The 24,983-nt window shown below is 34.9% G+C and overlaps 1 protein-coding gene across 1 annotated transcript in view; it reads right to left on the bottom strand.

Moving 5' to 3' along the window:
• Nucleotides 1–24,983, bottom strand: part of CDH8 (cadherin 8) — a 152,076-nt gene that overhangs the window by 9,239 nt on the left and 117,854 nt on the right. Inside the window, exon 11 of the mRNA XM_064519721.1 lies at nt 18,645–18,762. Coding sequence (XP_064375791.1) covers nt 18,645–18,762 — 118 coding nt within the window. The remainder of the gene's footprint in view (nt 1–18,644; nt 18,763–24,983) is intronic.

Here is a 24,983-nt window from a genome sequence, read left to right as displayed (position 1 = left end):
AAAGGGGGCTTTGTGTACATTTGTGTACATTTTTTAGTCTAAAAAACAGTTTCTCTGTAATACTAAGAGTCCTTTGGCATAAATAGAAGAGCAGCAAGAATATCCTTACTAAGATACAGCCTGTATTTTTTTAAAAACAAAAAGACAAGGACAGTTCATTCATTTCCTTTCTGAGTTCATAAATGGCATATATTTTCACAAAAAAACTTGAAATAATCAAGTAATTAAGTTATTATCATAAATGTTTGGGTGGAAACTACGACAGCAGAGGCAGAGGAACCAGGATGTATTGCATTCAAAGAAATGCTAGCTATATATTTAGTAGTCAATTGCAAATGCCCTAGAAAAGTGCTGATAGTATTTCAGCAATACACTCCCAACCATTCACTACTCCTAGTCCCACATGTGAGATTCCTCTATAAACAAGACTGTTGACTGAGAAATTTTTTAATTCTGATTCTGACAAATGGAGTGGAATAGAATATTCACAGCCTGCTTTCTCGTCTAATGTAAAGAACAGCAGAGGAAACTCAAACCATACCCTCCTCCATGTTCACCGTTGTAAAGGAACACACAATTTATAGGACTGGCCCAGTACTGCAGAACTGATCTGTATGTCTCAGACTACACTAGAGTACAAGTTAGAAGCATCAGTTTGTTGCTTCTAGAAGAGTGCCATTTAAAATGCTTTGAAAGATTTCTTTATCTAAGCAGGTGCTTTTGTTTCTACATTAGTCTGCAACACTAAGTCTTAAAGAGAGCATATACCTGTTTAAAAGGGAATGATTCTGATTTTGCATGTTACGCATTTGCCAATCATATTAGCAAGTGAAAAGATGATCTATTTGTTCATTAGTATAACAATTTTGTTTCCTGATTAAACTCAGTATTTTCAATGTGGATGAATAGACACATTCGACGTACAGTTTTATGGGAATGCCTACATGTATGTATGCTTGTATATATACAACTCTATGTCATGTATAATATGTTAAACATACTTACTTGAGGATCTTTCTTGAGGACAGAGTATCTCAAAATAAACAAAACAAGTTCCTGGTGAACAACAGTATTCAAGGAAGATGACCCTTTGCGTAATCATTATGGTAAATGCGTAAGTGCCCTATTCCCGTAGACGGCTCATAAAATAATCTGAAAATAAAAGATGCCATTTTTATAGTATATTTTGTCTGATTTATAACCAGACCATAGGGGCACTGAAGCATTAACAGGTATTTCAAACTGACCTGCTTTTCATGAATGCTGAAAATTTGTGATGTGTCTTAGAAAAAGAGAATGAATGACTGCTATCGATTTGATAGTAAACACCCAGTTCAAAAGAAGAAAAAAAATTGTGGTATAAAAATTCACTTGGTTGATCAAACTCTCTCATTTGCACCATAGTAAGTAAGTCATGTGTCATACTTATATATAATATAGCTACTACTGCAAAGCAATTCACAAAATGTGCCTATGACTCATGAGTAAATTCCTGAAGGTTTTTATTTTTCTAGAGACCTGGACATTTTGGAATCCTTTAAAACACTGATAAGAACACAGGAAAAAAATATTATATGGGAGAAAATATATCGATGAGGAGGTAAATTGGAAAATTTCACGTATTTTATATCTCTGAATTTTTTTGCTTTACCAGTTGACCTAAATACTACTAGCTTATGACAGAATTTAACTGTTGAATCAACTTTTGGATAAAAGAACTAAACACGTTTCCTGTACAGAAATAAAAAGTGCTGCTGAGAATTTCAAATCATGATCAACATAGTATTTTAAGGTATCTTCTTACCACTTGCATATGTTAAAATTCCTTGAAAAAGAGAAATAATCACATTAATACTACTCTGATGCAGAACTTGTAGTAAATAAATTCTTGAAGTAATTAAAAAAATAACAGCAGTGTAATGGAATAGGCATTTCTTCCTACCTTTTTCCTTTCAAAATGTGAACTTTAGGTAATTGTCTGTATAATTTCTAGTTCTATTCCTTTGGAAAAGTCTGAACTTTAGATAATTGTCTCTTAAGTATTCTCAAACTTTCCTTTGACCTTTAGTCCAGCAGAACTATAAGCAAACATATCTATATGGTCACTTCCAGTCTAGCACCAACTGTTATATTTTTTATATATATATATTTTTATAACCCATTGAAGGAAGGATAGAAATTCCCTGCTGATGCAATTTTAATGTAGAAGCATGGATTAGGTCTGAAATAATACTGTTTTTATTATTAACAGGGTAGAGAAATAATAAGGATGTAAAATCTCTTTTTAATTTATAGATACTAATGACAGGTGAAAAATGAAACTTTGGGCTCCAGTTCTGTTTATGCTACACAGTTACCACAGTTCTCACTGAACTATACCCAACATCCCTGATTTTAATCTCACCCACTCTGATTTTATACCCATTTATCTCCTCTGAGTCCCCTGGTACCAGTTATAATTGACACCCCAATAATCTGAAACAAAATGAGGCCAGTGAAAATGAAAGATACATTAAATCAGCACTGGCCTCTCTGCTGTACTCAACAGGCCAGCCACAAACCTGTTTACTAATAATCACATTGCTTTGACATGCTTTACTTTATTTGGATCACATCACTACATGGCATGTGCATTGAATGTTACATCTGTAAAGTATAAGAATTAATGCAGGTTGCCAAGCTCTAGTTTAGAGAGATGAAATGGCTGTCAAATGTGCTCAGCATTAAAAATACATTATTAACACAGCAATTTGCATAGACTGATGGATCATTTTTGAAATCTCCATATTGTAGTTAATTCTATTATCTTGTTAATTTAACTAAAAAGTTTCAGAAAGTAACACTGCTTTATAATGCTTTGATAAAATAATGGCCATAGTTTGCATTTGAATCAAGACCTTTCCATTACCGTGTTATGAAACCAAATTCCAGCAAGATGCTTTAAGGATAAATAAAAAAGCCAAAATGTCCCAAGGCTTTTCCATCTGCATTCCTCTTTAGGCTTAAAGGATTCTTTCTGTTTCTCTGACTGATTACTTACATGTGCAGTTCCAGGAGGTGAAATCAGTGTAAGATAGGTATCTAAGCCTTCAGACTCCATGAGATTTATACTGCTACATATTACATTGATTTGGGGTTGTTATGTGTAAAGCGAAATCTTAGGCAGGTTCAGTGAAATTTATCATGCTTTTTGGTAGGTGATTGGAGAGTTCCAAGAATTCCATCCTATGTTCTTCAGCTTCCTCACTTCACCCATATCTTTCATCTCACTTACTGGTTTGCTTCTAGGTTTTGGAGAAGTTCAAGACCTCCATGAAAATGAAGACAATCACAGATGTTTGAAATGAATCTTGCTTTCTAGTATTTTAACTATGAATTCCACAGTAATAAAAATAACAGTTAAACGTGAACATTTCTGGTTTTAAAATGTGATGTGATTTTGGCATTTAAGTTTCACACAAAGCAAGTTAACATTTACTTCTCAATGCAATGATCATTATTTTTTCCTGTACCAATATTGTATGGAACACATAACTGCACACAACAAGAATTCAGAACAATTTTACCAATAGAACATATAACAGTCCTTTAAAACTAAGTCTAAATCAAACCTATCAACCACATTGGAGTTCTGTTCGCTAGAGAGCCAAATTCAGGTCATGCCAGTGTAGTTCCATTATGCTATTACTTTTTATAACGTTCACTCTGAAATACAGTGGCAGAAAGCAATCACCTGACTGGAAAAAACTGACCAGCATTTATTGGAGTGCTGCCTATTTGTACTGGTATAATACAGGTCTTCTCAGCACTTTCATTACAAAACCCCAATTTTCAGGGGTTTATAATTCTGTCATAATGACTTGTTATGAGAAGAAATTTAGAATGTGTACTCTCTGCCAAAGAGTATTGAAAGTTAAATGTGACTTAGATTAGGTAAGATATTTTAAATAAAAAAAGAAGAATAAAAATTATGATTTAATATTTTCTTGAGCTGGTGTCATTTAAAAAAAAATGTGCCTTTGCTTTCAAAAAGTGCCAGATCCTGCAGTTCTTACATGCACAAAACTCCACTTCATTGAGAATAATTTGTGTGAGAGAACTGCAGAAAAGTACTGTTACATATTTTTGGTAAATGTCATTGAGAGTTATATTAGCTTTTTTTATAATTTGAAAGACTGAAGTGTTATGGTATAAGATTGCTTCTAGGCACACAGGCAATCCAATAACGACTTTTTGAAGACATTCTCATATGCAGATTACATATAACAATAGCAATTTGTTATCATCAGACCATTAATAGTAGCAATTTATATCCATCTTACATCCAAAGTACACACATAATGCCTTATTATCTGCACACCTCTCATTTAGGACTTCTCCTATGGTGAAGAGTAATGGTCATTGGATATGTAGGACACAGCAAAATGCATCCAAGGAAAGAATTTCAGTCAGTGAAAAAAACAATTTCCTGTACGCAGAGCAGAATATATTGTATTCGATTTTCAAACGAAACATTCCAGATACTGTCTGGAACATTTATGCACACCATATAAGCATTCCATACAAATAACCGGACAGAGCCAGAAATCCCAAGCTTGCATACAGTTGGATTTCTGAGAATGAAATCAGTTGTACAACAAAACGCATGCATATGCCTTTAAATTTTAAGACTCGTATGTACTGAAAGACTCTAACTTTGCATAAATGGTATGCTTTGTTTCACAAAAAGTATTTAACTTGGAAAGAAGCAGCAGCCAGGGAAAGATGTCAGCATCTGAATTCTGCCTCACAGCTGTAGAGATTTTTCAAAATCAATGCTAATATTGGTGAATACTATAGATCTGGAAACTAATTTATAGCACTGGTTCAAAAGATATACCAGAGCTTTGCAAGTAATATATAAACATTTGGCAGTCAGAATTAAAACGTGCAACAAAAAAGAAGACATCTTTTTCATTTATTCATTCTCTCCATATCAAGCTGAGGACTTATAAGACACAAACATGGAATCCATCTCTATGCCAAGGGAGCAGCTTGCATATCATAATGAAATTATTCCCTGTTATCTTCTAATCCATGGATGAAGAGCCTGGCATAGCACAAATGAAGTGTGTAGGCAAAAGCTGCAATAAAAATATGATCAAGTAACAGTATAACAAGAGACTAGACAATTGTAGTGGCAAAGCAGCATATATCTTAATAGGAAAAAAATAGACATGATCATGAAAGAAAACTGAAATAGTCAAAAAAGAGAGCAGAAAGCAATAGGTACTCTCAGAAAGATATAATTTTCTTTATTGGAAAAAAGAAGAGAAAAAAGATCAAGAAAGATTATTTGAATCTAGAAAAAGCTAAGTTCTTCATAAAAAGTTTTGAAGCAAGTGCTCTTGCTAGATGCAGTGCCATACAACTCCATATATTTTTTAGCAAATACTTCTTTTGGTCTTGTATGTTAGCAAAAGACAAGCATAAAATATGAGAAAGTTGATTTGTTATAAAAAATTACTTTTCTCATTTAAAAATAGAAAATGGTAGTACAAAGACAAAAGTAGCAACATCGTAGGATTGATAAAGATCATACAGAAGACGTACAGAATCCAGTCCCAGCTCCCTTCCTCTGTGTTTAGCATTACCGCTCGTATCAAAGATACAACAATGCTTCAGCTACAGGCTGTCATTAGACTGGTCTCTGCCATTTCCTTGATTGAGCTGCAGAAGCACTTCTGCATATTTTCTAACTGGGAGTATCAAAAGAACCCAAAGAGACACCCTAATGCACTTTCAAAAATCACAGTCTTTAGTGATCCATAGGGAGCTGCTAATAGGTGCCATCAATGTCATATGTGAGTATCAGATGAGCGTTTTAAAAGAATATCTGCAGTGTATGCATGGCACAATGACAGGCACAGTGATTAAATGACTTGTCCAAAATCATACAGGAAACCTCTAACCAAGCAATAGAAAACTATTCTGAACTCCAGTACAGTTCCTTAACCACAAAACGATCACTCCTGTAGAGTGCTCTTAGATCACAGGGCTAAATCTTTATTGGGGTGAGCGCTGTATAATTTACAGAAGGGTCATATATAACGGATTAAAATGTTATAGAAAGCTACATGACAGAGTTAAGTGAGTTTAAGAAGTGGTGAGTTCAAAAGGGCTACATGAAACATTTTAATCTTGTTTCTTATGACTTCCTATAACCTCAATTTTAGCTTTTATTTTAGGTTAGACTGAATGAAAGTTTTGTAAGAAAACACAGACAGAGCCAAGAAGTTCGATGTGTTTTTTATGAAAGGAATATAAAACTGTTAGGACATTTATTTCATTCTAAAAAGAAAAAAAGAAAAAAGTGAGTGTTCATGTTCAAGATGGTCCAGCATTCTGCAGAATACTATCTTCTGGCATTCAGTGATTACTGATGCTCCTTCTAAAGTTTATGACTGCAATACCAAACTCCTTTCAAAATTCTAAACATAAGACAATTCCTGACTTACCTCTTTTAGAGAATGAGATGCATGAAAAATTACTGTACTGTAACAGTAACTCTGTGGGAATGTATACAGGCCTTAGCCTATAGCGAAACTGAAGTTGACTTACTTGAGTCCACAAAGAAGTTCAGGTCAAGTTAGGGTAATCTGACTTTGCTACCTTAACGTGGGCAGACCACTATGACAGCTCAGCTGATTCACACTGATCTGACTGAGCATCTATGTTACTTTCCAAGGATCTCCACTAGCTCTCCCTCTTTAACACTGTCAAGCAGACATCTGATCCTTTTCCTCAAGTTGTTCTATTTACAAGCTGGCTAATTACCTCACTGCAGACAGGGGCCCATCTTCACTCCCACTGTAATCAGCACTTATCACCAAGTACCCACATCCTATCATTTAAACTAACCTTTGTCCCCAGGCTCTAGACAGGTCAACATATTTGTTTGCATTTGGCTCAGTCTGTAAGATTTTTGCATTGAGGAATGTCATGTACTTTGCCTCGTTTCTGGCCCCTGAATGGAATGTCTTCTAGCCACATTTATTATACAAATATTAAATACTAATAATTATTTAAATGTGTAAATAATTACTGGATTTTTGCCAAACAGAATACAGTCCTAATTAGACAGAATTAAATGAAGGCAACAACGTGACTCATTTTACAACAAGGCCACCCATACAAGTTACAAAATCATAGGTTGATGGGAAAACATCATAAGCTGTACAAAAAGAAAAGCAGAATAAAAGCCAGGGGGCTTTGTTTCCATTACTCTTTAAAGTTTGCTATAAGAAGCTGTGATTAAAACGATTAAAAAAAAAGTTTGGGGTAACAGACACTTCAGACTACCTGCAGGCTACTACTGCTACATTTGCTCTTGCCAGCGAAATCCAGCCCTTTCTTGAATGACAGAAACTCCCTAAAAGGAGTAAGGAGGAACTGAAAGGTATGGAATATGTCTGACCACACCACACAGTTTCAGGAGAATATACAGATACAGAGTTCACATAATATTCGATACAATGGTCACCGATGAAGAATGACTGTGATTCTAATAATAATTACTTCCTTCCTGCACACCACTTGTGTAATTGGCTCAAAACAGGATGCAAACTGGAACATGATCTTTGTCTTTTTAATTCACACTATAATGATAGTTGTGCAATAGTTTATGTAGACAAGCCTTTAGGCTGTGCGAAAAATGAATGCATTCTCTCTTAAGGGAGGAACCAGGTGCATATTGTCTGTATACTTTGGACCTGTTCTGTGGCGGATTTATTACATCCCAGACTGATAAAAGGAGAATTTTACCAAATAGAAGAAGAAATTTTTAATAGCTAATAAGTGATGATTCCTGCTTTGTCTTTCTTTTTTAACCTTTTTTAGATTCTTCCTCTAGTAGAAGAATGGGGTATTTTTTTAATCTTTACTGCAACTGTAATTTTACTATGGGAATACTAGCTAGTTTTCATTAACTGACAAAAGGAAGAGGCACAAGTGGGGGAATAATAAATTAATTGTTATTCCCCCCAACTGCCTTCATTCAGAGCATGATAAAACAAAGAAACAGTCTATTACCAGAACAACCAATAAATTTACAAGATGCAAAACAAGGAAGAAAAATGGTCTTATGCCGTAATTATCAATTAGCTACTTAGAGAGACAATCCCAATGTTCAAAACAAAAATGAAACCAAACCTAACAGTGAGGTGAAAACAAATAAGGACATATTAAGATGCCATACATCTCTGTCAGGTACGATGACCAGACAGTGGATGGGCAGAGGCCCTAGCAGAACCTTCAGCTCTAGGACATTATTCCTCCTACTCAGTGAATTAATCCCATTTACAAGAAACCAAAGGTAGTCAGTGTGTTGTCCATGAACGCTTCCAACACAGGAATTATTTCTTGCAAAAAACTTTGAGAAATTAGTTCCAAATATGAAACCAGAAATTGTAGTCTGGTGGTAGTCTCCAAACAACATATATTCAGAAGATAGCTGCTTAAAAATCTGGATATTTTGGAACTTGGTTATTAAAAACAAATAAAAATAATAATAAAAAAACCCCCCACTCCCTCACCCAGAAAGCAAGAGAGCCATTTTTCTCATATACATGTTCCTAACAATATATGGCATGAAAAGGCAGCAGGGAAATAGTTTTATTCTTTTAATCCCACAGTCTGAGTTCTACATGATGCAACACATTTTAGAAATTTTAAATCTCCTGTTCAGCAGATACTGTGATCTTTTTTGGTGGGAAAGATATTCCTGTTTTATAATCACCTTACATTTCCAATACAAACTGTCAGGTGGCAGAAGAAATACTATGTCATCCAGAGAACCTAGTAAGTCTAGCAAACATAACAAATGATAGTGATGAGCAAATTATGCAGACTTCTCCTCTAACTCCTGCTGCTTTAAGACCTATGAACTTATGAAAGCTGATCTCTCTGTCTATGATGAGAATTTGGTTCATTCTGCTAAGATTAAAGCAAAATGTACATTAGAACAATTTTTAATGTGACCAAATAATAATTAGCTTACTAATCTGCATACATAACCAAAACATTTTAAAACACTGAAATGACTTGTGAGATGGAAAGAGCAAGTTACTGCTGTCCACATGGTTGCTATCATTTAATTTCATTCAAAACCTGAAATTTAATTTCAGTTTTTACATGCAAAAATGTTTTGAAAAATAGATGTGCTTTTGCTGCCATGTTTGACTACAACACTGGCCATTTTAAAAGATAAGTAGACAAAGATAGGAATAGAAGCAAATACTACTATTCAGTATTTTTGAAGTCCTCTCATATAATTGTCATGGTTGCTGTTGGGCTTCAATGACTTATGTTTTTAAAGAATTTAGGGAGACTTTGAAAAGTAAAGGGCTATTGGAACAATGTTTCTGGGGAAGAAAAGAAAAATTTCAGAGAGATGATACTGTGGATCTTACTATTGTCCTAATAATACTTAATGCAGAACTTTAGTTCTCAGTAAGAACAAGGCCAAGAAGTCTCTTCTGTCTGCTGAGCAGTTCAGTTTTGAGACCCTGATTTAATATTATTTTTCCCCATTATTTTTCTGAAATTAAGTCATATTGAAAATTTAATTTGTTCTTATCTCTATCACTTCTTTCATCCGTGTTCCATATTATCATTTCATGGTAATTTACTGACCAAATTCTTTTCTTTTTCTGTTTTGTTTTCATGACCTTGTATCCTTTCCTTATTATTTTAAAGTAATGTCGGTGTTACTCACTTTTCTGCACTTTTATTGAGAAATTAATGAGATAAACTAGAAAAAAAGAGATAAGTATGTTACACTATCTGGGCATGATAAAACTCCTATAGCACAAAAATTCACAGCTGTCCAATCCATCTCCTCATCATAAGTAAGCACTGTCATACATATGGTGCACAAACACTGACCTCAGATCTTTTTCACTCAGATTGCATCTGGTTCTTAATTAGCTTGATTTATAAAATGAAAGATAATTGACGCCTTGTCAACATTATGTTGCTAACAGCACAACTAATAAATTATGAAAAATAAAGTAAAAGTCTCTTTGGCCATGTAGGCATAACGGCATGCTGTATATATATAGTATTATCCTGTATTTCATCCCTCACATTTTGTGTTGCTTTGAGTTGGGTCATGTTTACATAAATTTCCTGAAATAACTATGTAATTGTGATTGATTTACATGATAAAAACAAGCTTTCTCTACAAGGATATGATGCTGTGGAAATGAGTCTTCTTTTCCAATCTGCATATACAACTCTTCTGCAGTTTTCTGTAAGATTATATTTGTGAGGGTTGGAAAGAAGTCATCATAACAGAGATAGATAGATTAAAACAAGACTGAAAGGTTAAATAGCATTTGGAACGGAAATGCTCCAGGAGAAACATTTTCCCAGCTACAAAGCTGTAAAAAGTACAGACATGGTGGGGAACACAGCAGAGCTGAAGAAGAGCCAAAAGATGCCTAAAAGAGGACAATTGGCTTACCAGATGGCCCCCTCCTTGGTGGTTCATTCATCAGGTTGGCCTGTCCAGTTGAATGAAGACTTGATGGATCACATCGGGCTTAGGACGGAGAAGAGAGAGACTGTCTGGAGCCCTGCATCCTGAATACAGGAGAGGAGTGAATAAGGTTTCAGATGGACAGAATAGACAGAATGGTCGAAGCGTGGAGGAAGTTGGTAGCTGAGTTATACTTCGAAGAGTTGATTCTATTTTTCTGACATTCAGTTTCAGCTAGAGCAGCTATGTGCAGCAAGAAGAATTCATCTCTTCAGCCTACAGAAGTGGTGGAAAGCACATAATAATTTTAAGAAGGAGTAAATCATCCAGACAGGGCTAAAAAGTATGTTTGCAGAGGTGTTGCACTTAGTCTTCACCTGTTCTGTGGCTCTAATTAGAAAGGAGTCCAGAAAAAGAAGTGGTCTACATGCAAGAAGAAAGATGGGAAAGACAGCAGAATCAGATGTCAGTGAAGGAAGTGGCATACAAAGGACAGAGGGAGGAAAAATGCTGGTCTCCCATCTAAATTAATGAAATCTTCACTTCAGAGAATAACAAAACATCCTTCTATGCCAGAGCACTTGTTTCAAATAGCACTCAGGTGTTATTCAACATCAAGGAATAACAGAACAGGGAATAACAGAAAATAGCCAATAGCAGAAAGCTACCAGACATGAAAGATATATATAGAGAAAATATTTTCACCGGTGGTCTCAGAGTGGATGGGAATAACACTATTGCACCATGGAAAAGCTTACTAGGACTGTAAGTTGGTATAGAAGAGGTGAATATATTGCTTCAACTGCAATAGGAAATCATACAATGGAAATTGGAAATGGATTCAATGCCTAGCAAGACAGAACTTTTGAGTGTTACTGGAATGTACTGACGTCCCTTGGTAATACTATATTAACTGGAAATTCTACCAGTCTTCTAGATTTTGGGAATATTCTAAAGATTTATAGCACTGATACCCACCTGATGTTGCTTATCACTCTATCATTAGCAGAAAGGCTTGTCTTTTTGAGTCCTTAGACATAGGCTATTACTTCACAGGATGACATTATATCTTAGAATTCTGTCAGATATGTAAATAAGGAAATTGATTACTTTTCCTACAAAGAATGGTCTAACATAGCTTCTGGTCCAAAGCAGTTTCACTCAGGGCAATTGTCGAAGGACTAAGGATGAAGGAACTTGAGTATAATAAATAAGGAACTGCATTTCCTCTGCCCCTTATAAAAATGAATGATTTCAGGGTCTCACAAATGTCATCACGTAAGGCACATATACTTGCTCCAGGAAAAGCATTTGCACTGGCTGAACACCACATTTTGTGTATTAATGGATTGGAAGCTAGAATCTGTGTTTTCCTTTCTCAGGCCTATATCCCTGCCTGCCTGCTCCAACAGTGACAGAGGTAAGGTGGCATAGCGTTATCACCACACAGCCTGATCCTAATTCTTCCTTGTTTTCCAGCACACAGACTGAGATACACTTGAGACATTATTCTTAGAAAGGGGCTTGGACCCAGCTGTGCAGTCTAACTTGTGCATCAGAAATAGAATGCAGTAGTTCAGGCCTATAAATCACATATTGTTTTTCAAGTAAGAAAGGCAATTATGTGTCTGAAATATAATTAGGAGGTTTCTGAAATACAATTTCACATGAGAGTAGTCTGCATCTGCAGAACGAAAGTGTTTCATGGGGCTAAGTCCTTAACTACCAAACAATTTGTTTTGATAAAACTGAGACCTTTGTACTCAGCCTGGGCAAAACATCTTATTTAAGCTTTCTTGTTTTAACTTCTGTAAATCATAATTTACAATAAAATGTAAAAAAAAAAAGAGCTCATTGAAAAAAATCTTTCAACCATGCCACATAAAATCTTTCAATAATTATATATTAACCATTTCATTATTAACGATATCATTTCATAAAAATAATAACAATCTCAGGTATTTCTATTATCCCCTTTCTATAAAAAATATTGATAGTTGCTATTTAAACTCATTTTATTTCCATGCTGAGAAAAATATTGATAGTACACACACACACACACACACACACACACACACACGTGGTTTTTTCACACTTTGAATGCTCCTGGAGATACAAGACGTGTGTCTGTGGCTGACAGATTCTGGCACAGAAGTGCCAGATTATAGGTTAGTTTGTCTTTGTTGTTTTTTAATACATAGGCGTAATTTATTTTTAACTCTGCTACTTTCACATTGAATGCGCCTAGCTATATAAGTATTCCCTGTGATTTCAGGTGACAAAACTATGCCTATTAGGAGATTCTCTGATCAATAATGGTTCCCAGATTAAGCATCATATTCTTTTACTATTTTAGATGCAGTCTCCTACATGCTACTCCGTGCCACTAATACTGCAGACATAGTAGAAAAATACTTGCTTATAGGATGTAGAACACATCTCTGATCATATCTCTTAATTTTACTTTTTAAGAAAAACACTAACAAAGATGTGATTTCATACATTTTACAAATGTACTTAGAAAAACCATGCAAATGTCTAATTACCTATGTATAAAAAAATGAGGATGATAGTTAAACATATTAGAAGTGTATAAACATGTGCTTCCCTGCAGAACTGCTATTGTGAAAGTCCCTCTGGCATGGATGGCAGCTGGGCCACAAAGTTTCCGGAGGCTCTTGTAAAACTGCATGAAGCTGCAAAAGAGTAAGAGGATTTATAGCTTATATCCAAGGGACCACGTGAGTGCTGCTATTCTGAATGTTTATTGTATTTTCATCAAGAAATGATGGGTTTAGTGATGGGTTAACTTTGAAACTGGGCGAAGTTGAAGGAGAGCACTGAAATAACAGTACCACCTCTTAACTCTTCAAGACACATATTTGGAAAGAAAAGTCAATCAAAAACACAGGGGAGCTTTAGCTGGCAGCTGAGACAATGCCAGAGACACTTATTGAGAAATGCAAAATGAAACTAATTCAAGGGAAGAAACTCATTTTAGCACACAAGAGTTACTATTGTAGGAACAAAAAAGACATCTTCCAGGTAGGTATTTGACAGATGCTGCTAAAAAGTATTTTCAGGGAGAAAATGTGAACGAATCTAGGTTTTGTTGTATTAGAAACCACTGATTGACAGGGAAGTGCTTTCTTTAATTAAGCAGTTCTGGTCATTTGCTTTTAGTTTTCTTATTTAGGACACCAAAATGAGAGGTTGCAGGTATTCTTTTCTCCAGCTATTTCTAAATAGTTTAGAAACCTTGGTTTATAGATGGTAAGGAGGTGATAAGAAACAACAAATTTTGAATAAGATGTGCAACAGTATACAAAGGCATGGAATCCAGTTAATGACTGGAGTGATTATAATACCAGGCTATTTCCTTTTAAATATATGGCACATTGCCTACTACTTTCAAAGCAGCACAGTGAGGACATAAGTGACAGATTAAACTTGCTAGATGCAAAGAACAAAGAAAATGAACATTTAAACATGAACATTCTTGGAACTATTATAGGTATCATAGGCATAATAGACTATGCATGACTAAAAATAAATATTAAGTTTGTTATAGAGAACCAATAGAAGTTCATTGTTCAAGTATATATAATGCTTCAACTTAAAAAGAAATAAAAAATACCTATTAACTATGCCAAATTCACTTTGGCTCAAATTAAGAGCTCAAATCACCAGATAGACATGAACATCATGGGGAAGGGGACAGGCTGGTTTCTTATGAGGCTACAGGACTTCTGGAGGAATAGGAATGTATACCATTATGATGGTCCTTTTAACCCTAACATTAAGGTCTGCCCATGCTCCAAACAACCCTTTGACTGCTTCTAGTATATGAGCCCTCGTTAGAGGTATCGAATATCACATCTTGTCAGAAGAGTAGTTGCATCCAAAGGCACGACAGAACATTTGATTCAGTGTTTAGTACGTTCGGAAACAATTTTGCATGAGAAAAATGGAAACACAATGGAAAAATCTTTTGGGAAAAATAGGAAGCCTGACTACTTAATGGCAAACCTGTGTTTGCTAGTTTTTGAAAGCAAAAATTGCATTTGCAGCATCAGAATGTTTACATCTGTGAAAACTGCTTTTTATCACAAAATTCTGTTCTCAGTTGAACATACTAAGGAAACCATAAGAACGGCGGGACTTCAGTGTTGAAAATGTGTAATGCTGTGAGTGTATTGCTTGGAACGAAGGAGACAATCCATTTACTAGTGTTACATTTCAGATAATGTTTTGTGAAGACCACTCACCTGAGAAAAGACTATAAGCAAATGATAATTCCATTTACAGAGATCTCATTTCAATTTACTGATGCCATGAAGGTACAAAATCCTTACCAGTCCTCTAAATTCCTGTCAGCTTTCTGTTATGCTGTAGATCCTACAGACTTTTTGAAGGGTTAACCTCATTCAGCTAAGGATTCTAAAACATTCAAAACAGGATTCAAAAGAGAGTGTATCAAATTCTGTCTAAATATAAGACATTTTCATCTGAGTGCTTTGATTCTTTTTGGTTTGAAGTTTGTCAGAAACACTACACAAAGCATTTATTTTAATTTTTCCCATTCCTGCTTCTATCCAGAGACTCAGCACAATGACAGGTGAAAAACGATCAGCCAATCAGTCTATATGAGTTTCTGTAATCAAGGATTTGATCCATCATGGACTCACAGGTTTAGTCACCTGGAGTGATATAGAAAACATTATATGCTTTCTACTGTTGCATGAACTTACTATACTTTTGCTATGCAATTTTATTATTTGTCTTGTGAAGAGATAAAAGTTTATGCATGAGGCTTTCCTTGCATTACAGTTCAAGATAGTAGGATTGTTTTACACAAAGCCTAAGAAAAACTACTCAGTAGCAGACATTTGATCTGGGAAAAGAACAGAAAGAACAGATCAGAAGATATGAGAAATAAAGATTGCTGAGAGATGATCTAGAGAGATTTGGTGAGATGTATGATGACATTTAAGATTACATTTTTAGTCAAGCCATCAGAAAGGCAGTAGAGCCTCTACAGGTTATTTTAGGACATCCTGTCTGCAGAAGGGATTGTAAATATGCAAATTTATCAGACCAACAGATAAAAGCCTTGTTAGAGTGCCTGTAAATCTTTCCAAGGAACAGATTCTGCTACAGATCACAGGACAATTTCTGTAAAACCCATTATAACCTTAGGAGAAGTGGGGTTTTCTTTGGTTTCTAATGAACTTGTGTCAGTCAACTAAAAATATTTGTCAATAACAAGTATCCTATCAGAAGATTTGTAGTATGTTTGGGCAGAACAGTTAATCACTGAAGTATAATGTGAACTTGCCATAGGGCAATCTGGAAAGTTTTTTAAAAAAGCATTAGCCCATAGGCAACAAACTCAAATTCATGCTTATGCATATGTTCCATATAGCAGGAGAAGGTATATGCGTCATATGTATCCTTTAGTATGAGGGACAGAAACAGAACTTCACAGCTTTCTCCCCACAGCAGATGCCAAATTGCATTGTTTGAATGCTAGTGCCAACAGATGAGATCAAAAAAGGTTATTACTTCCTGAAGTACAAAAGTAATTGCCAAATGCCACAGTGCTACCTACAGCACAAAAGAAGAACCCAAAACAATAAGATCATTTCAGAAAAGCTCTAAAATAAGGGTTGTTTTGTTTCCCTCTGCACTTGATAGAATTTTGGAGAAAGGCAACAGTTGAAAAATCATTAAATAAAGAAACCTCCCCACACTTACTTTATCAAATAAAAGATTGGATTTCTATATTAGGTTTCCTGAGATAATGGAATCCATTTTTAAGACCCATAAGATGGTAACATTTCTTCAGCAGCCATCATAGCCATCTCTCCTGCTTTGAGGAATTTGTTGCCAAACAAATATTGTTTTAGCGTCAGGACCAAGGCTATGGGAGGAAGGTGAGGCTGTGGTCAAGTCAGGAAGCTGTTGAGGATTCTGCCCACCAGTATGAGGAAATGGTCCATTTCCAAGCCTAAGTGCCTCAGAACTGATCTGAGCCTCAGAAACACATCCCTCCAGAAACGAGAGCAGAGCTTATTATAGGCATTTTCTTCCGCTTTTAATAAACCATACCAAACTGATTTTAGGTCAACCCAGACCTGCATTAGTAATTTGACTATGAGTTTGACTTCTGAGTTTTGGTTTTTTTAGGAACACTGGAGTTCAGCAAGAATAATTACTCATGCTTATCTTGCAGATATATGAAGGACAAAGTCATGGTCAAGTTTAGTGTTTAAGTAGTGTAACTGAATAAAGATTTATAGTGTTTCTATGACATGAAACCTCACCTCAATCAAATTATACTCTGATATTGGCTTTGACAGGAATATTTGCTTCACATGGGAGATCGTATTGGAGTCCATGTAGCACATGGACTACATTCTTTGGTTAGCAGTTTTGATTAAAAAAAAAAAAAGATGGTATGTATAGTTATAATTTTATTTTTTGATAGTGAAAGCTTAAATCTGAAGAGTCCATTCAAGTGGATTTTTACGTCCAAAGGCATTTCAGCTGATTGCTTTGAAAGGATTTAAACATTTAACTGATTCCCATGCATTAAAATTTATCCGTGTAAAACTGAGTTGTAACAAAATTGGACTTATTTTTCCAAAACATGTTATACAGGAAGGTTCATTACTCCCACTCAGATCAGGAGATATTTTGCCATTGGCTGTAATTGAGAGTAAGAGTGGGTCTTAAATGGGTAACAGACTGGAGAGACAAGGCTAATTAGTGATATGAGCTAAGTATTTAAACACAAAGAGAAATGTTAAGACCTTTGTTTACTTTGTCACGCTGTTCAAAGCAAACCATCTCACATTTAGGATGCTTAACTCAATTTGCGTTACAGTACTGCTGATTATGAAACAGAATTTGAGGGGTTTTTTTATGTTCCACTGTAAGTGCAGAAAACATATAATGACTCATTTCCTGCATAGAAGTACAGATATAGGCAGATACATACTTAGAGTGAATGCTATAAAAGAAAATATATCTAACTGAAGAGGAAAACCATGATATATTCAAACAGGTTTAAGAATTTAGCTTTTTATAATATCATTTAACAAAGTGGTGTCATCATTCTTCTTCATTGGAACAGCTAGAATAAATAAAAATAGCATTTTCTGTTTATTTTTGACAATTCATACATTACTTTTACACTCATGCACACACACCTCACACATAAATATCTTCCTGTCATTAATAGACTAACTAGTGATTTCCTTTATTATCATTTCAAATACAGGAAATAAGAAAATGAACTTTGCTAAAATTCCTGATAGGAATAATGCTGTATTAAAAAAACAAAAAACAAAAAGACTTTGCTGAATATACAAGTAAGTACAAATATATATGGCACAATTTATAGCATTTTTGTGATTATTCCCAGCTCTTTCTCCCATGACCTTCAAGTATATGTATGCCAAGAAAAAGGATCAGTTTAAATTTATAGCTCAACAATAATAAAATTAGTCTTTTTTTTCTCATCATGAATGAAATTCTGTTTCTATAGTATTACCAAATGATACTATGCCCTTCCAGAATTGCTCTTAAGCATAATGGTACAAAGTGCCTTTCCAGGCTTTGCTGATCTAGCAGATTTCTCTTTCTTGTAAAAATGTTTAACTGAAATACATTGGGACCTTTATACACACAACAAACAGGCTAAAAATGTGTTTCCATCCGGGGATTTAGTAGATAATTAATTTGATGCTCCCATCTATATCTAGTCAGTGTTGGATCAACATTTCAGATTTCCATTTGATAGAATTTCAGATTTTCATTTTATAGTGTATCTCTTTGGAATTTCAAAATTAACAGAAATACAAAAGGCATTAAATCCATCAATGCAAGTTTTATGTAAGCCAGTGAACTGTCTTCTACATCTAAATTCAGTATTCATTTCACTTCATTCTTGTCTACTGTGAAGATACTGGAATTAGCTTAACAGATGTAATAAGGGTACCATTAAACAGATAAACTACATTGTAATGTTCAAGGGACAAATTGGTAAAGTAACTAGAAGTCAACAAGGCAGTACAAAACAAAGCTATTCAGCTACACATTACATACATTTCATATTTACCTTCATTTTTCTTGATGGTGAAATTTGGATTGTTGACCATTTCAGGAAGAAGACTATATAGGAAATAATGCCCATTTTTAGGATCATCTTTGTCAATGGCACTGACGATCTGAATTACCTACAACAGAGAAAGCTCCTGTTAAATACACACATTCCTGGCATAGAGTATGGAAAACAACATTCCATTTTATAGCACAAATTCTTACTTTTCCGTGTGTCAGATTAACAATGCTAATTTACAATCTTGCAAGGCCTTTACAGACCCTACATTGAAAGTTCTGGGAACAGGAACTGGATCTGTCCCATTTAACCTTCCTCCAGAACAAAGAGGCAGAGAATATTTTACTTGGCTAAATCAGCAGCAGTTTTTTACTGGCTGCCCTAAAGTAACCATCTTAGAGCATCCGGTAAAATACTGCTTTAGAAACACTCATGATGCCTACAGTAGTCTGATTCCTACAGCCACACTCCTCACTGGACCAAAATGTATAATTAATCTTTTTCCTTTCCTCCACCACCTCTTTTTCCTTAGCTGAATAAATATATTTTAAAAAATTAACTTCTGGTGTGAAATTTTATATGCCTAATAGTCTAACCTTAATTAAATAAAACCTCAGTCATTCCTGTCCTAAGGAACATAGGATCGTTTAACATATCATCATTAACCAATGTTGCTTGTTTCCCAAAAGAATGCAGGCTACTAAGGCTAGAAGAGGAAAAACTGTTTGGATAGCCAGATTAGGATTATCTGAATAACTTTGTATGAAGCACCTCATGTGATTTGTATGATCATCTATAGTATCTGCAGAGTATTTCACTTACATCAAACAGATGTTTATAAATATCTGATGGGAGAGTGTAAAGACGACGGAGCCAGACTCGTCTCAGTGGTGCCCAGTGAGAGGATAAAAAGCAATGGTCACAGACTGAAATACAGGAAATTCCGCTTGAACATTAGAAAACACTTTTACATGGTGAGGGTGACCGAGCACTGGAACACGTTGCCCAGAGAGACTGTGGAGTCTCCATCCTCGGAGATACTCAAAACCCGACTGGACATGGTCCTGGGATACCTACTCTAGCTGACCCTCCTTGAGCAGGGAGGTTGGACTAGCTGATCTCCACAGGTTCCAGCCCCAACTACTCTGTGATTACTCAGAATGATACTGCAGCTGATCATCTTAAACACAAAGAGCTGCAAAAGGGATACAAAAGGGTGAGACATCATTTTAAAATAAGCAGGAAAGATTTATTGCACTTGATTCCAAGCATTTTCCGGAGAAGTAGAAACTAAGGCAACTGTGGATCCAGATCCAGCACTCAGAGCTGAATTTCAGCAGTAGTTAGCTCATACTAGATAAGGTTTATTAGGCATTTAATGAGAATTATTGAACTTTCCTATGTCCAATGAAGTCAATAACATTTTTGTCTTATATATTTATTTTTGTAATCCCTAAAGCAACTGACCAATAATTTCTCGGACAATTAAATTCCAATTAGGAATCATTATAAATTTCATTTTTAAAGGGTAGAATAAAAAAAGGAAACAGTGCCTGATACTGTCTAGATTCATTGAGGATTACTTTAAATTTTCAATGCTTCCCTAACACAATGCTAATAACTAATATTTTATACTGGTTGTACTGCAAGGGAGGACAGACTACCAATATGTATATGTTACATATATGATAATATTCTTTATCGCATTCTTTCTTCTATGTTCTTGGAGAGTCAAAGAAAGAATAAAATCTTACTAGATAACCACATGGAACAGCATCAAAATATAAATATTTGAAATTTTATATCTAGAAAGATGTTTGAACAGGTTTTGATACAGGCATAAGTAATTTTTAAGCTGTCGTAGGAAGGAATTTGATACAATTCCTTGCCTAATATATTTATATATTCTGGTTAGGTCAGATTTACTACCAAAAATCTACTGGAAAAAGTTTTAGATAGTTTAAGTATTACATAAATTAGATCGATTTTTGGATTACTGCATCCATCAAAGTGGCAATCTTGATTGCCATTATTTCAAGCCAGGAGATGGCAAAAAAAAAAAAAAAAAAAAAAAAAAAAAAAAAGCCTAACATAGCTTTTGCTTAAGGAATTAGATCTCCAATTTAATAGCTTCATAATTGAACCCAGACAGCTAAACATTATGAAAAGAGGTATACAGTTGAAAAATGTGTAAACGGATGTTGTCTGTTCCATTGCAAAGACAGACCCACTTACTGACAAGGAACATTACAAGCTTTCTCTTTGCAGAGGCAGAAGGTACTGACCTATCCATTTGCATCTGGCCCAGGGCTGGACTAGATATTATTAATTCTGGATCTTAGGTAAGTGCAATTTAGAATGGAATTACAAACAAGTATTTTTAGGCACATATATTTTATGATTGTTCCCTTTCTCAAACACTGTTAGAATGCAGAAGGTAGAAGCAATAGGGAAAAAGGATAATGGGCACAGTGAAGTCTGCAAGGTCAAATGCACATAATAGATGCAGTTTATCAGATGGTTATGCAATTTAATCTGTACTGGCTATATACCTGTTAATTTTTTCCAGCATTATGTAGGACAGTGGACTCTAAAAACTCACTTCACTCTCTCCAGGTTTTCAATTAATATACCTGAAAGCCAGCAGCCAAGAGCATAAGTGCCATCGGTTTTCAGCTCACAGAAATTACATGAAATAAGCTTAGGAGACTACCTAGATCAGAAATTTTCAAGAAATAGAAACTGAGCATATTCTAAGTCTTTTTTGTTGCTGTTCAGGAACTACAGATAGGTAGTCTTAATGTCCTATAGAAGTCTTTCTTGTATTACAATTCTTTCCATCCACTGCCCTCATTGTTTACTAAATCACTCCTTAAAAATGCACAGAAAATTATATGCAAAAGACAGGCTTAGTGAAATACTACAGTTGTTCTACTGCATACACACATCAAGGAATTAAGAGTTAGTGTTCCCATAGCAACTGTACCCTATTTCTTTGTGTGTTTGCATTAAAATAGGCTTTTTTAAAAAAAGAAAATAACCACAAAGTGCTGTATCTTTTACTCCATAGGGGTGAGAAAAGTCCAATAATTTTCATTACTGCACTTTTATTACTATGCTAATGAGCATGCCATATTGCTCACTGTTAAGTGATTATGTAGTGGAAGACTCTATTGAAGTAATTCTCTAACTCTTCACTTGTGGTTCACAACATGCTAGAGAAACTCCCAAGGTTGACTTACCTTCCCTATCACAAGAGCTCACAACCGTAAATCTGCATGTTTTGCTTAACAGGAAGCTCTGGTTTTAACTTAATAGTTAAATGATCCCAGAGGACAATTCGGCATTATATTCTGCAGGTTTGTATTGCATTTCTACAAAGCCACATGTGCCCAAAATCATATTTACAAAAGGTTGCCAGTATAACCATAATTAATAATGTAGAAGGATGAATAGCGAAACAAAGTTCTTATGATATATCATAACTATCTTTGTGTGATTTTAATATACAATACTGCTTAAAAGTCTTTGCCTGTAAACAACTTATTGGCCTGACTTAGAATGGCTCCTTATAATTAGCAAACTGTTTCCTACTTTTATTAAAACAGTTCTTCCACCTTTGAAAAAACTTTTGCAGCTCTACTGGTGTTCACATCTATTTTTAAATTACTTTGCAGACTCATAATGCTATGAGCAGTAGACTCATCACTGTACAGTTTTTACTTTGCCTTTTCAGCTAGAGCCAGCCTTTTATTGCCAGAACCTGCACTCTGCCATTTGCATGAGTTTCCACTCTTCAGAACGACAAAGAGCTATCCGTAGATTTATTCCTTCAGAAAGAGCCAATCTATTCTATTAGGAGAACTAAACAAAATAGAGACAAATTGTGAGGGATTCACGGAACATTGTATTCAGTTTTATATTGCTGTATTTTAAACATAGGCTTGAGCACTGGTACATAATCATGTACACTATTCAGTTACTTGAAAATGGTTTTATTTTGGCCTGAGCAAACAGCACTCCCCCGGAAAGCCTGGGTATGGGATGGGGAACAGCAGGCGAGAAATTTCCCTTCCTCAGCAATACCGATGTTCTGTTCTAGGAGTAGGGGAGGAGCATTTAGCTGGTCTGGAGAACAACTGTACAGCTATGAAGAGAGAAACCATGAATGTTATGGCAAGATAAGGAATAATATAGAAAGGCACAGGCTGGTTTATGTTTCATTTAGAAAGACTATAATAGTACAATCAACTCTATTTTCTTCCTAAAACTGATAAATAAACATTTCTGGCAACTTTCTGTTGTGTGTAAAAATGTGCAAGGAGTACATTAATATATGCATGCACGTATACATTTCCTCCTTCCCTCTCTTTCCTCTCCTACTAGCTGTAAGGTTAGTATTCTACTGTTAGAGGTAGGTTAAAGCAAAGAAAATACATCTGGCAATGTTATACATCAACAGTTTTTAATACATTCTGTCACATCACCAGCAGCTGCACTTGCCACTCGCAATTATATCAGAACCGAAAATAGAACACTAGGGAAACTGAACTGTAATAGATGGTTCAGTCAATATATTTAGGGACTGCAAATAAGGTTTTGTAAAAGGTTCAGATGTAATTATTTCCCTTATGCTGATTCAAATTCAATTTGAAGTTGTATTTAAGTTGAACGGCAAATGTAAATATAGTGAAGTATCATAAAACAATCGCACCTTTTCTGCATATGTAATATTCACATTTAAACTTTGGAGAACTAGCCAAACTACGGGTTTGCTACTATGTAAAATGGTAGTGTCTTTCTCATATTAGCTATTTCAGGGCTGACACATATTTCAATCATTTTTTTGAATTCTACATCTTGACTAATATGATTACTTCCAAAATTGGAATATAGAATAATGAGCATAACAAAACAATCAGGTAGTATACATACTAAGGTATTTACAGGAGCATATAATTTCTGAATGACAATTTTAATTTGATCTTTGTGGTTGCTCTGACTGGTGGATACTTATTATCTCAATAAAATTATTTGTCTAAAACACAGAATAAATTGCAGGATCAATGCCACCTCTAGCTATGATGGCAGCCAAACTATCTGTAAAGTTCATACAAGGATTCATGCTCATGAGTGACATCTGCCAACAGATCAAGAGCACAAGAGGTGATAACAACATGAAGAACAGCATACAGTTTAACAGAAGATTTCCATAAGTGCTTAAATAAAAGCCTTTTCTAGCAGCTGACTATCAACGATTTCATCTGTTTTTTCATTCCAAAATGAAAATGGTGTGAACACTTTTCACTATTTCTCAACCACTTGAATTTTGATAAGAATACCAAGAGAGGGACATTCTGAAAACAGTATGTAACATATCTTTCTCATTTCAGGGAAACTTACTGAGCCCTGGATAAAGGTGTACTCTTTCAAATATAATATTTCATACTAAACAACTACTTAGCACCTGAAATCCACCCTGAGATAAACAGAAATCCACTCAGAGCTAAAAAGAACTTAAATACCAACAGTAACATAACTCTGCTGGGAAAAGTCTGTCCGTAAGGGCATATTTCAATAATCTTCTCTTCAGTTGTTAGAGAGAATTCTCATTTCTTAAGTGACACATTTTTGACACCTTTTTAATAAACAAAAAGGGTGCTAGAAAGTCAAATCATAAATCTTCTCTAACAATCTGATCTTGGCAGAGATTGGTTGTCATACGCAACTACATAGGTTGTCATTTAGCACTACTAAAAGAAAATAATTTCTGACTCTATTGTCAGGTAACCTACTTTGACAAATAGTGAATGTAATGCCAAACATCCACATGAGACACAGGAAAAGTTGGATTATCAAGTCTAGTGTCAAGCTGTCAGCTGCTCTTTATTTAAATAAAACGTCACAATCTAGAAATAAATTAGAAAGTTGAAAAACAATGAATTGTTGTAACATACAGTATTTCTTCAGCTGGACAAAATATAAATCTGAGTTACACTGCGTTACTTTCTGGAAGTCTGTAAATGTTGTTGAATCTTTATCTTGTAATTTATACAGCATATGAGGTATTCTTTCCTAATTCTGTACATTTGTCCTTCATTATACATACCTTTTAAAAGGTTGATTTGTTTCTTTTCTTTGAAAAAGGCTATACAGGGTACATCTTGCTTCTGAAATATAGCTGTATTTATTTGACCTTATAAAGCCATGCCTAAGTTCCTTCCCAACCTTCTTATTTCACCAAATAAAGACAGAAATAATCTGTCAGGTCACCTATTCTCTGAGATATAATGAAAACCTGGAACCTAAATTCTCCAACGCTCCATCCCTCTTTAGACA

The sequence above is a fragment of the Dromaius novaehollandiae genome, chromosome 13 (assembly GCF_036370855.1).
Source record: "Dromaius novaehollandiae isolate bDroNov1 chromosome 13, bDroNov1.hap1, whole genome shotgun sequence".
Classification (NCBI taxonomy): Eukaryota; Metazoa; Chordata; class Aves; order Casuariiformes; family Dromaiidae; genus Dromaius; species Dromaius novaehollandiae.
The sequence above is the reverse complement of the archived record's forward strand: the minus strand, read 5'-3'. Positions and strand labels throughout refer to the sequence as shown.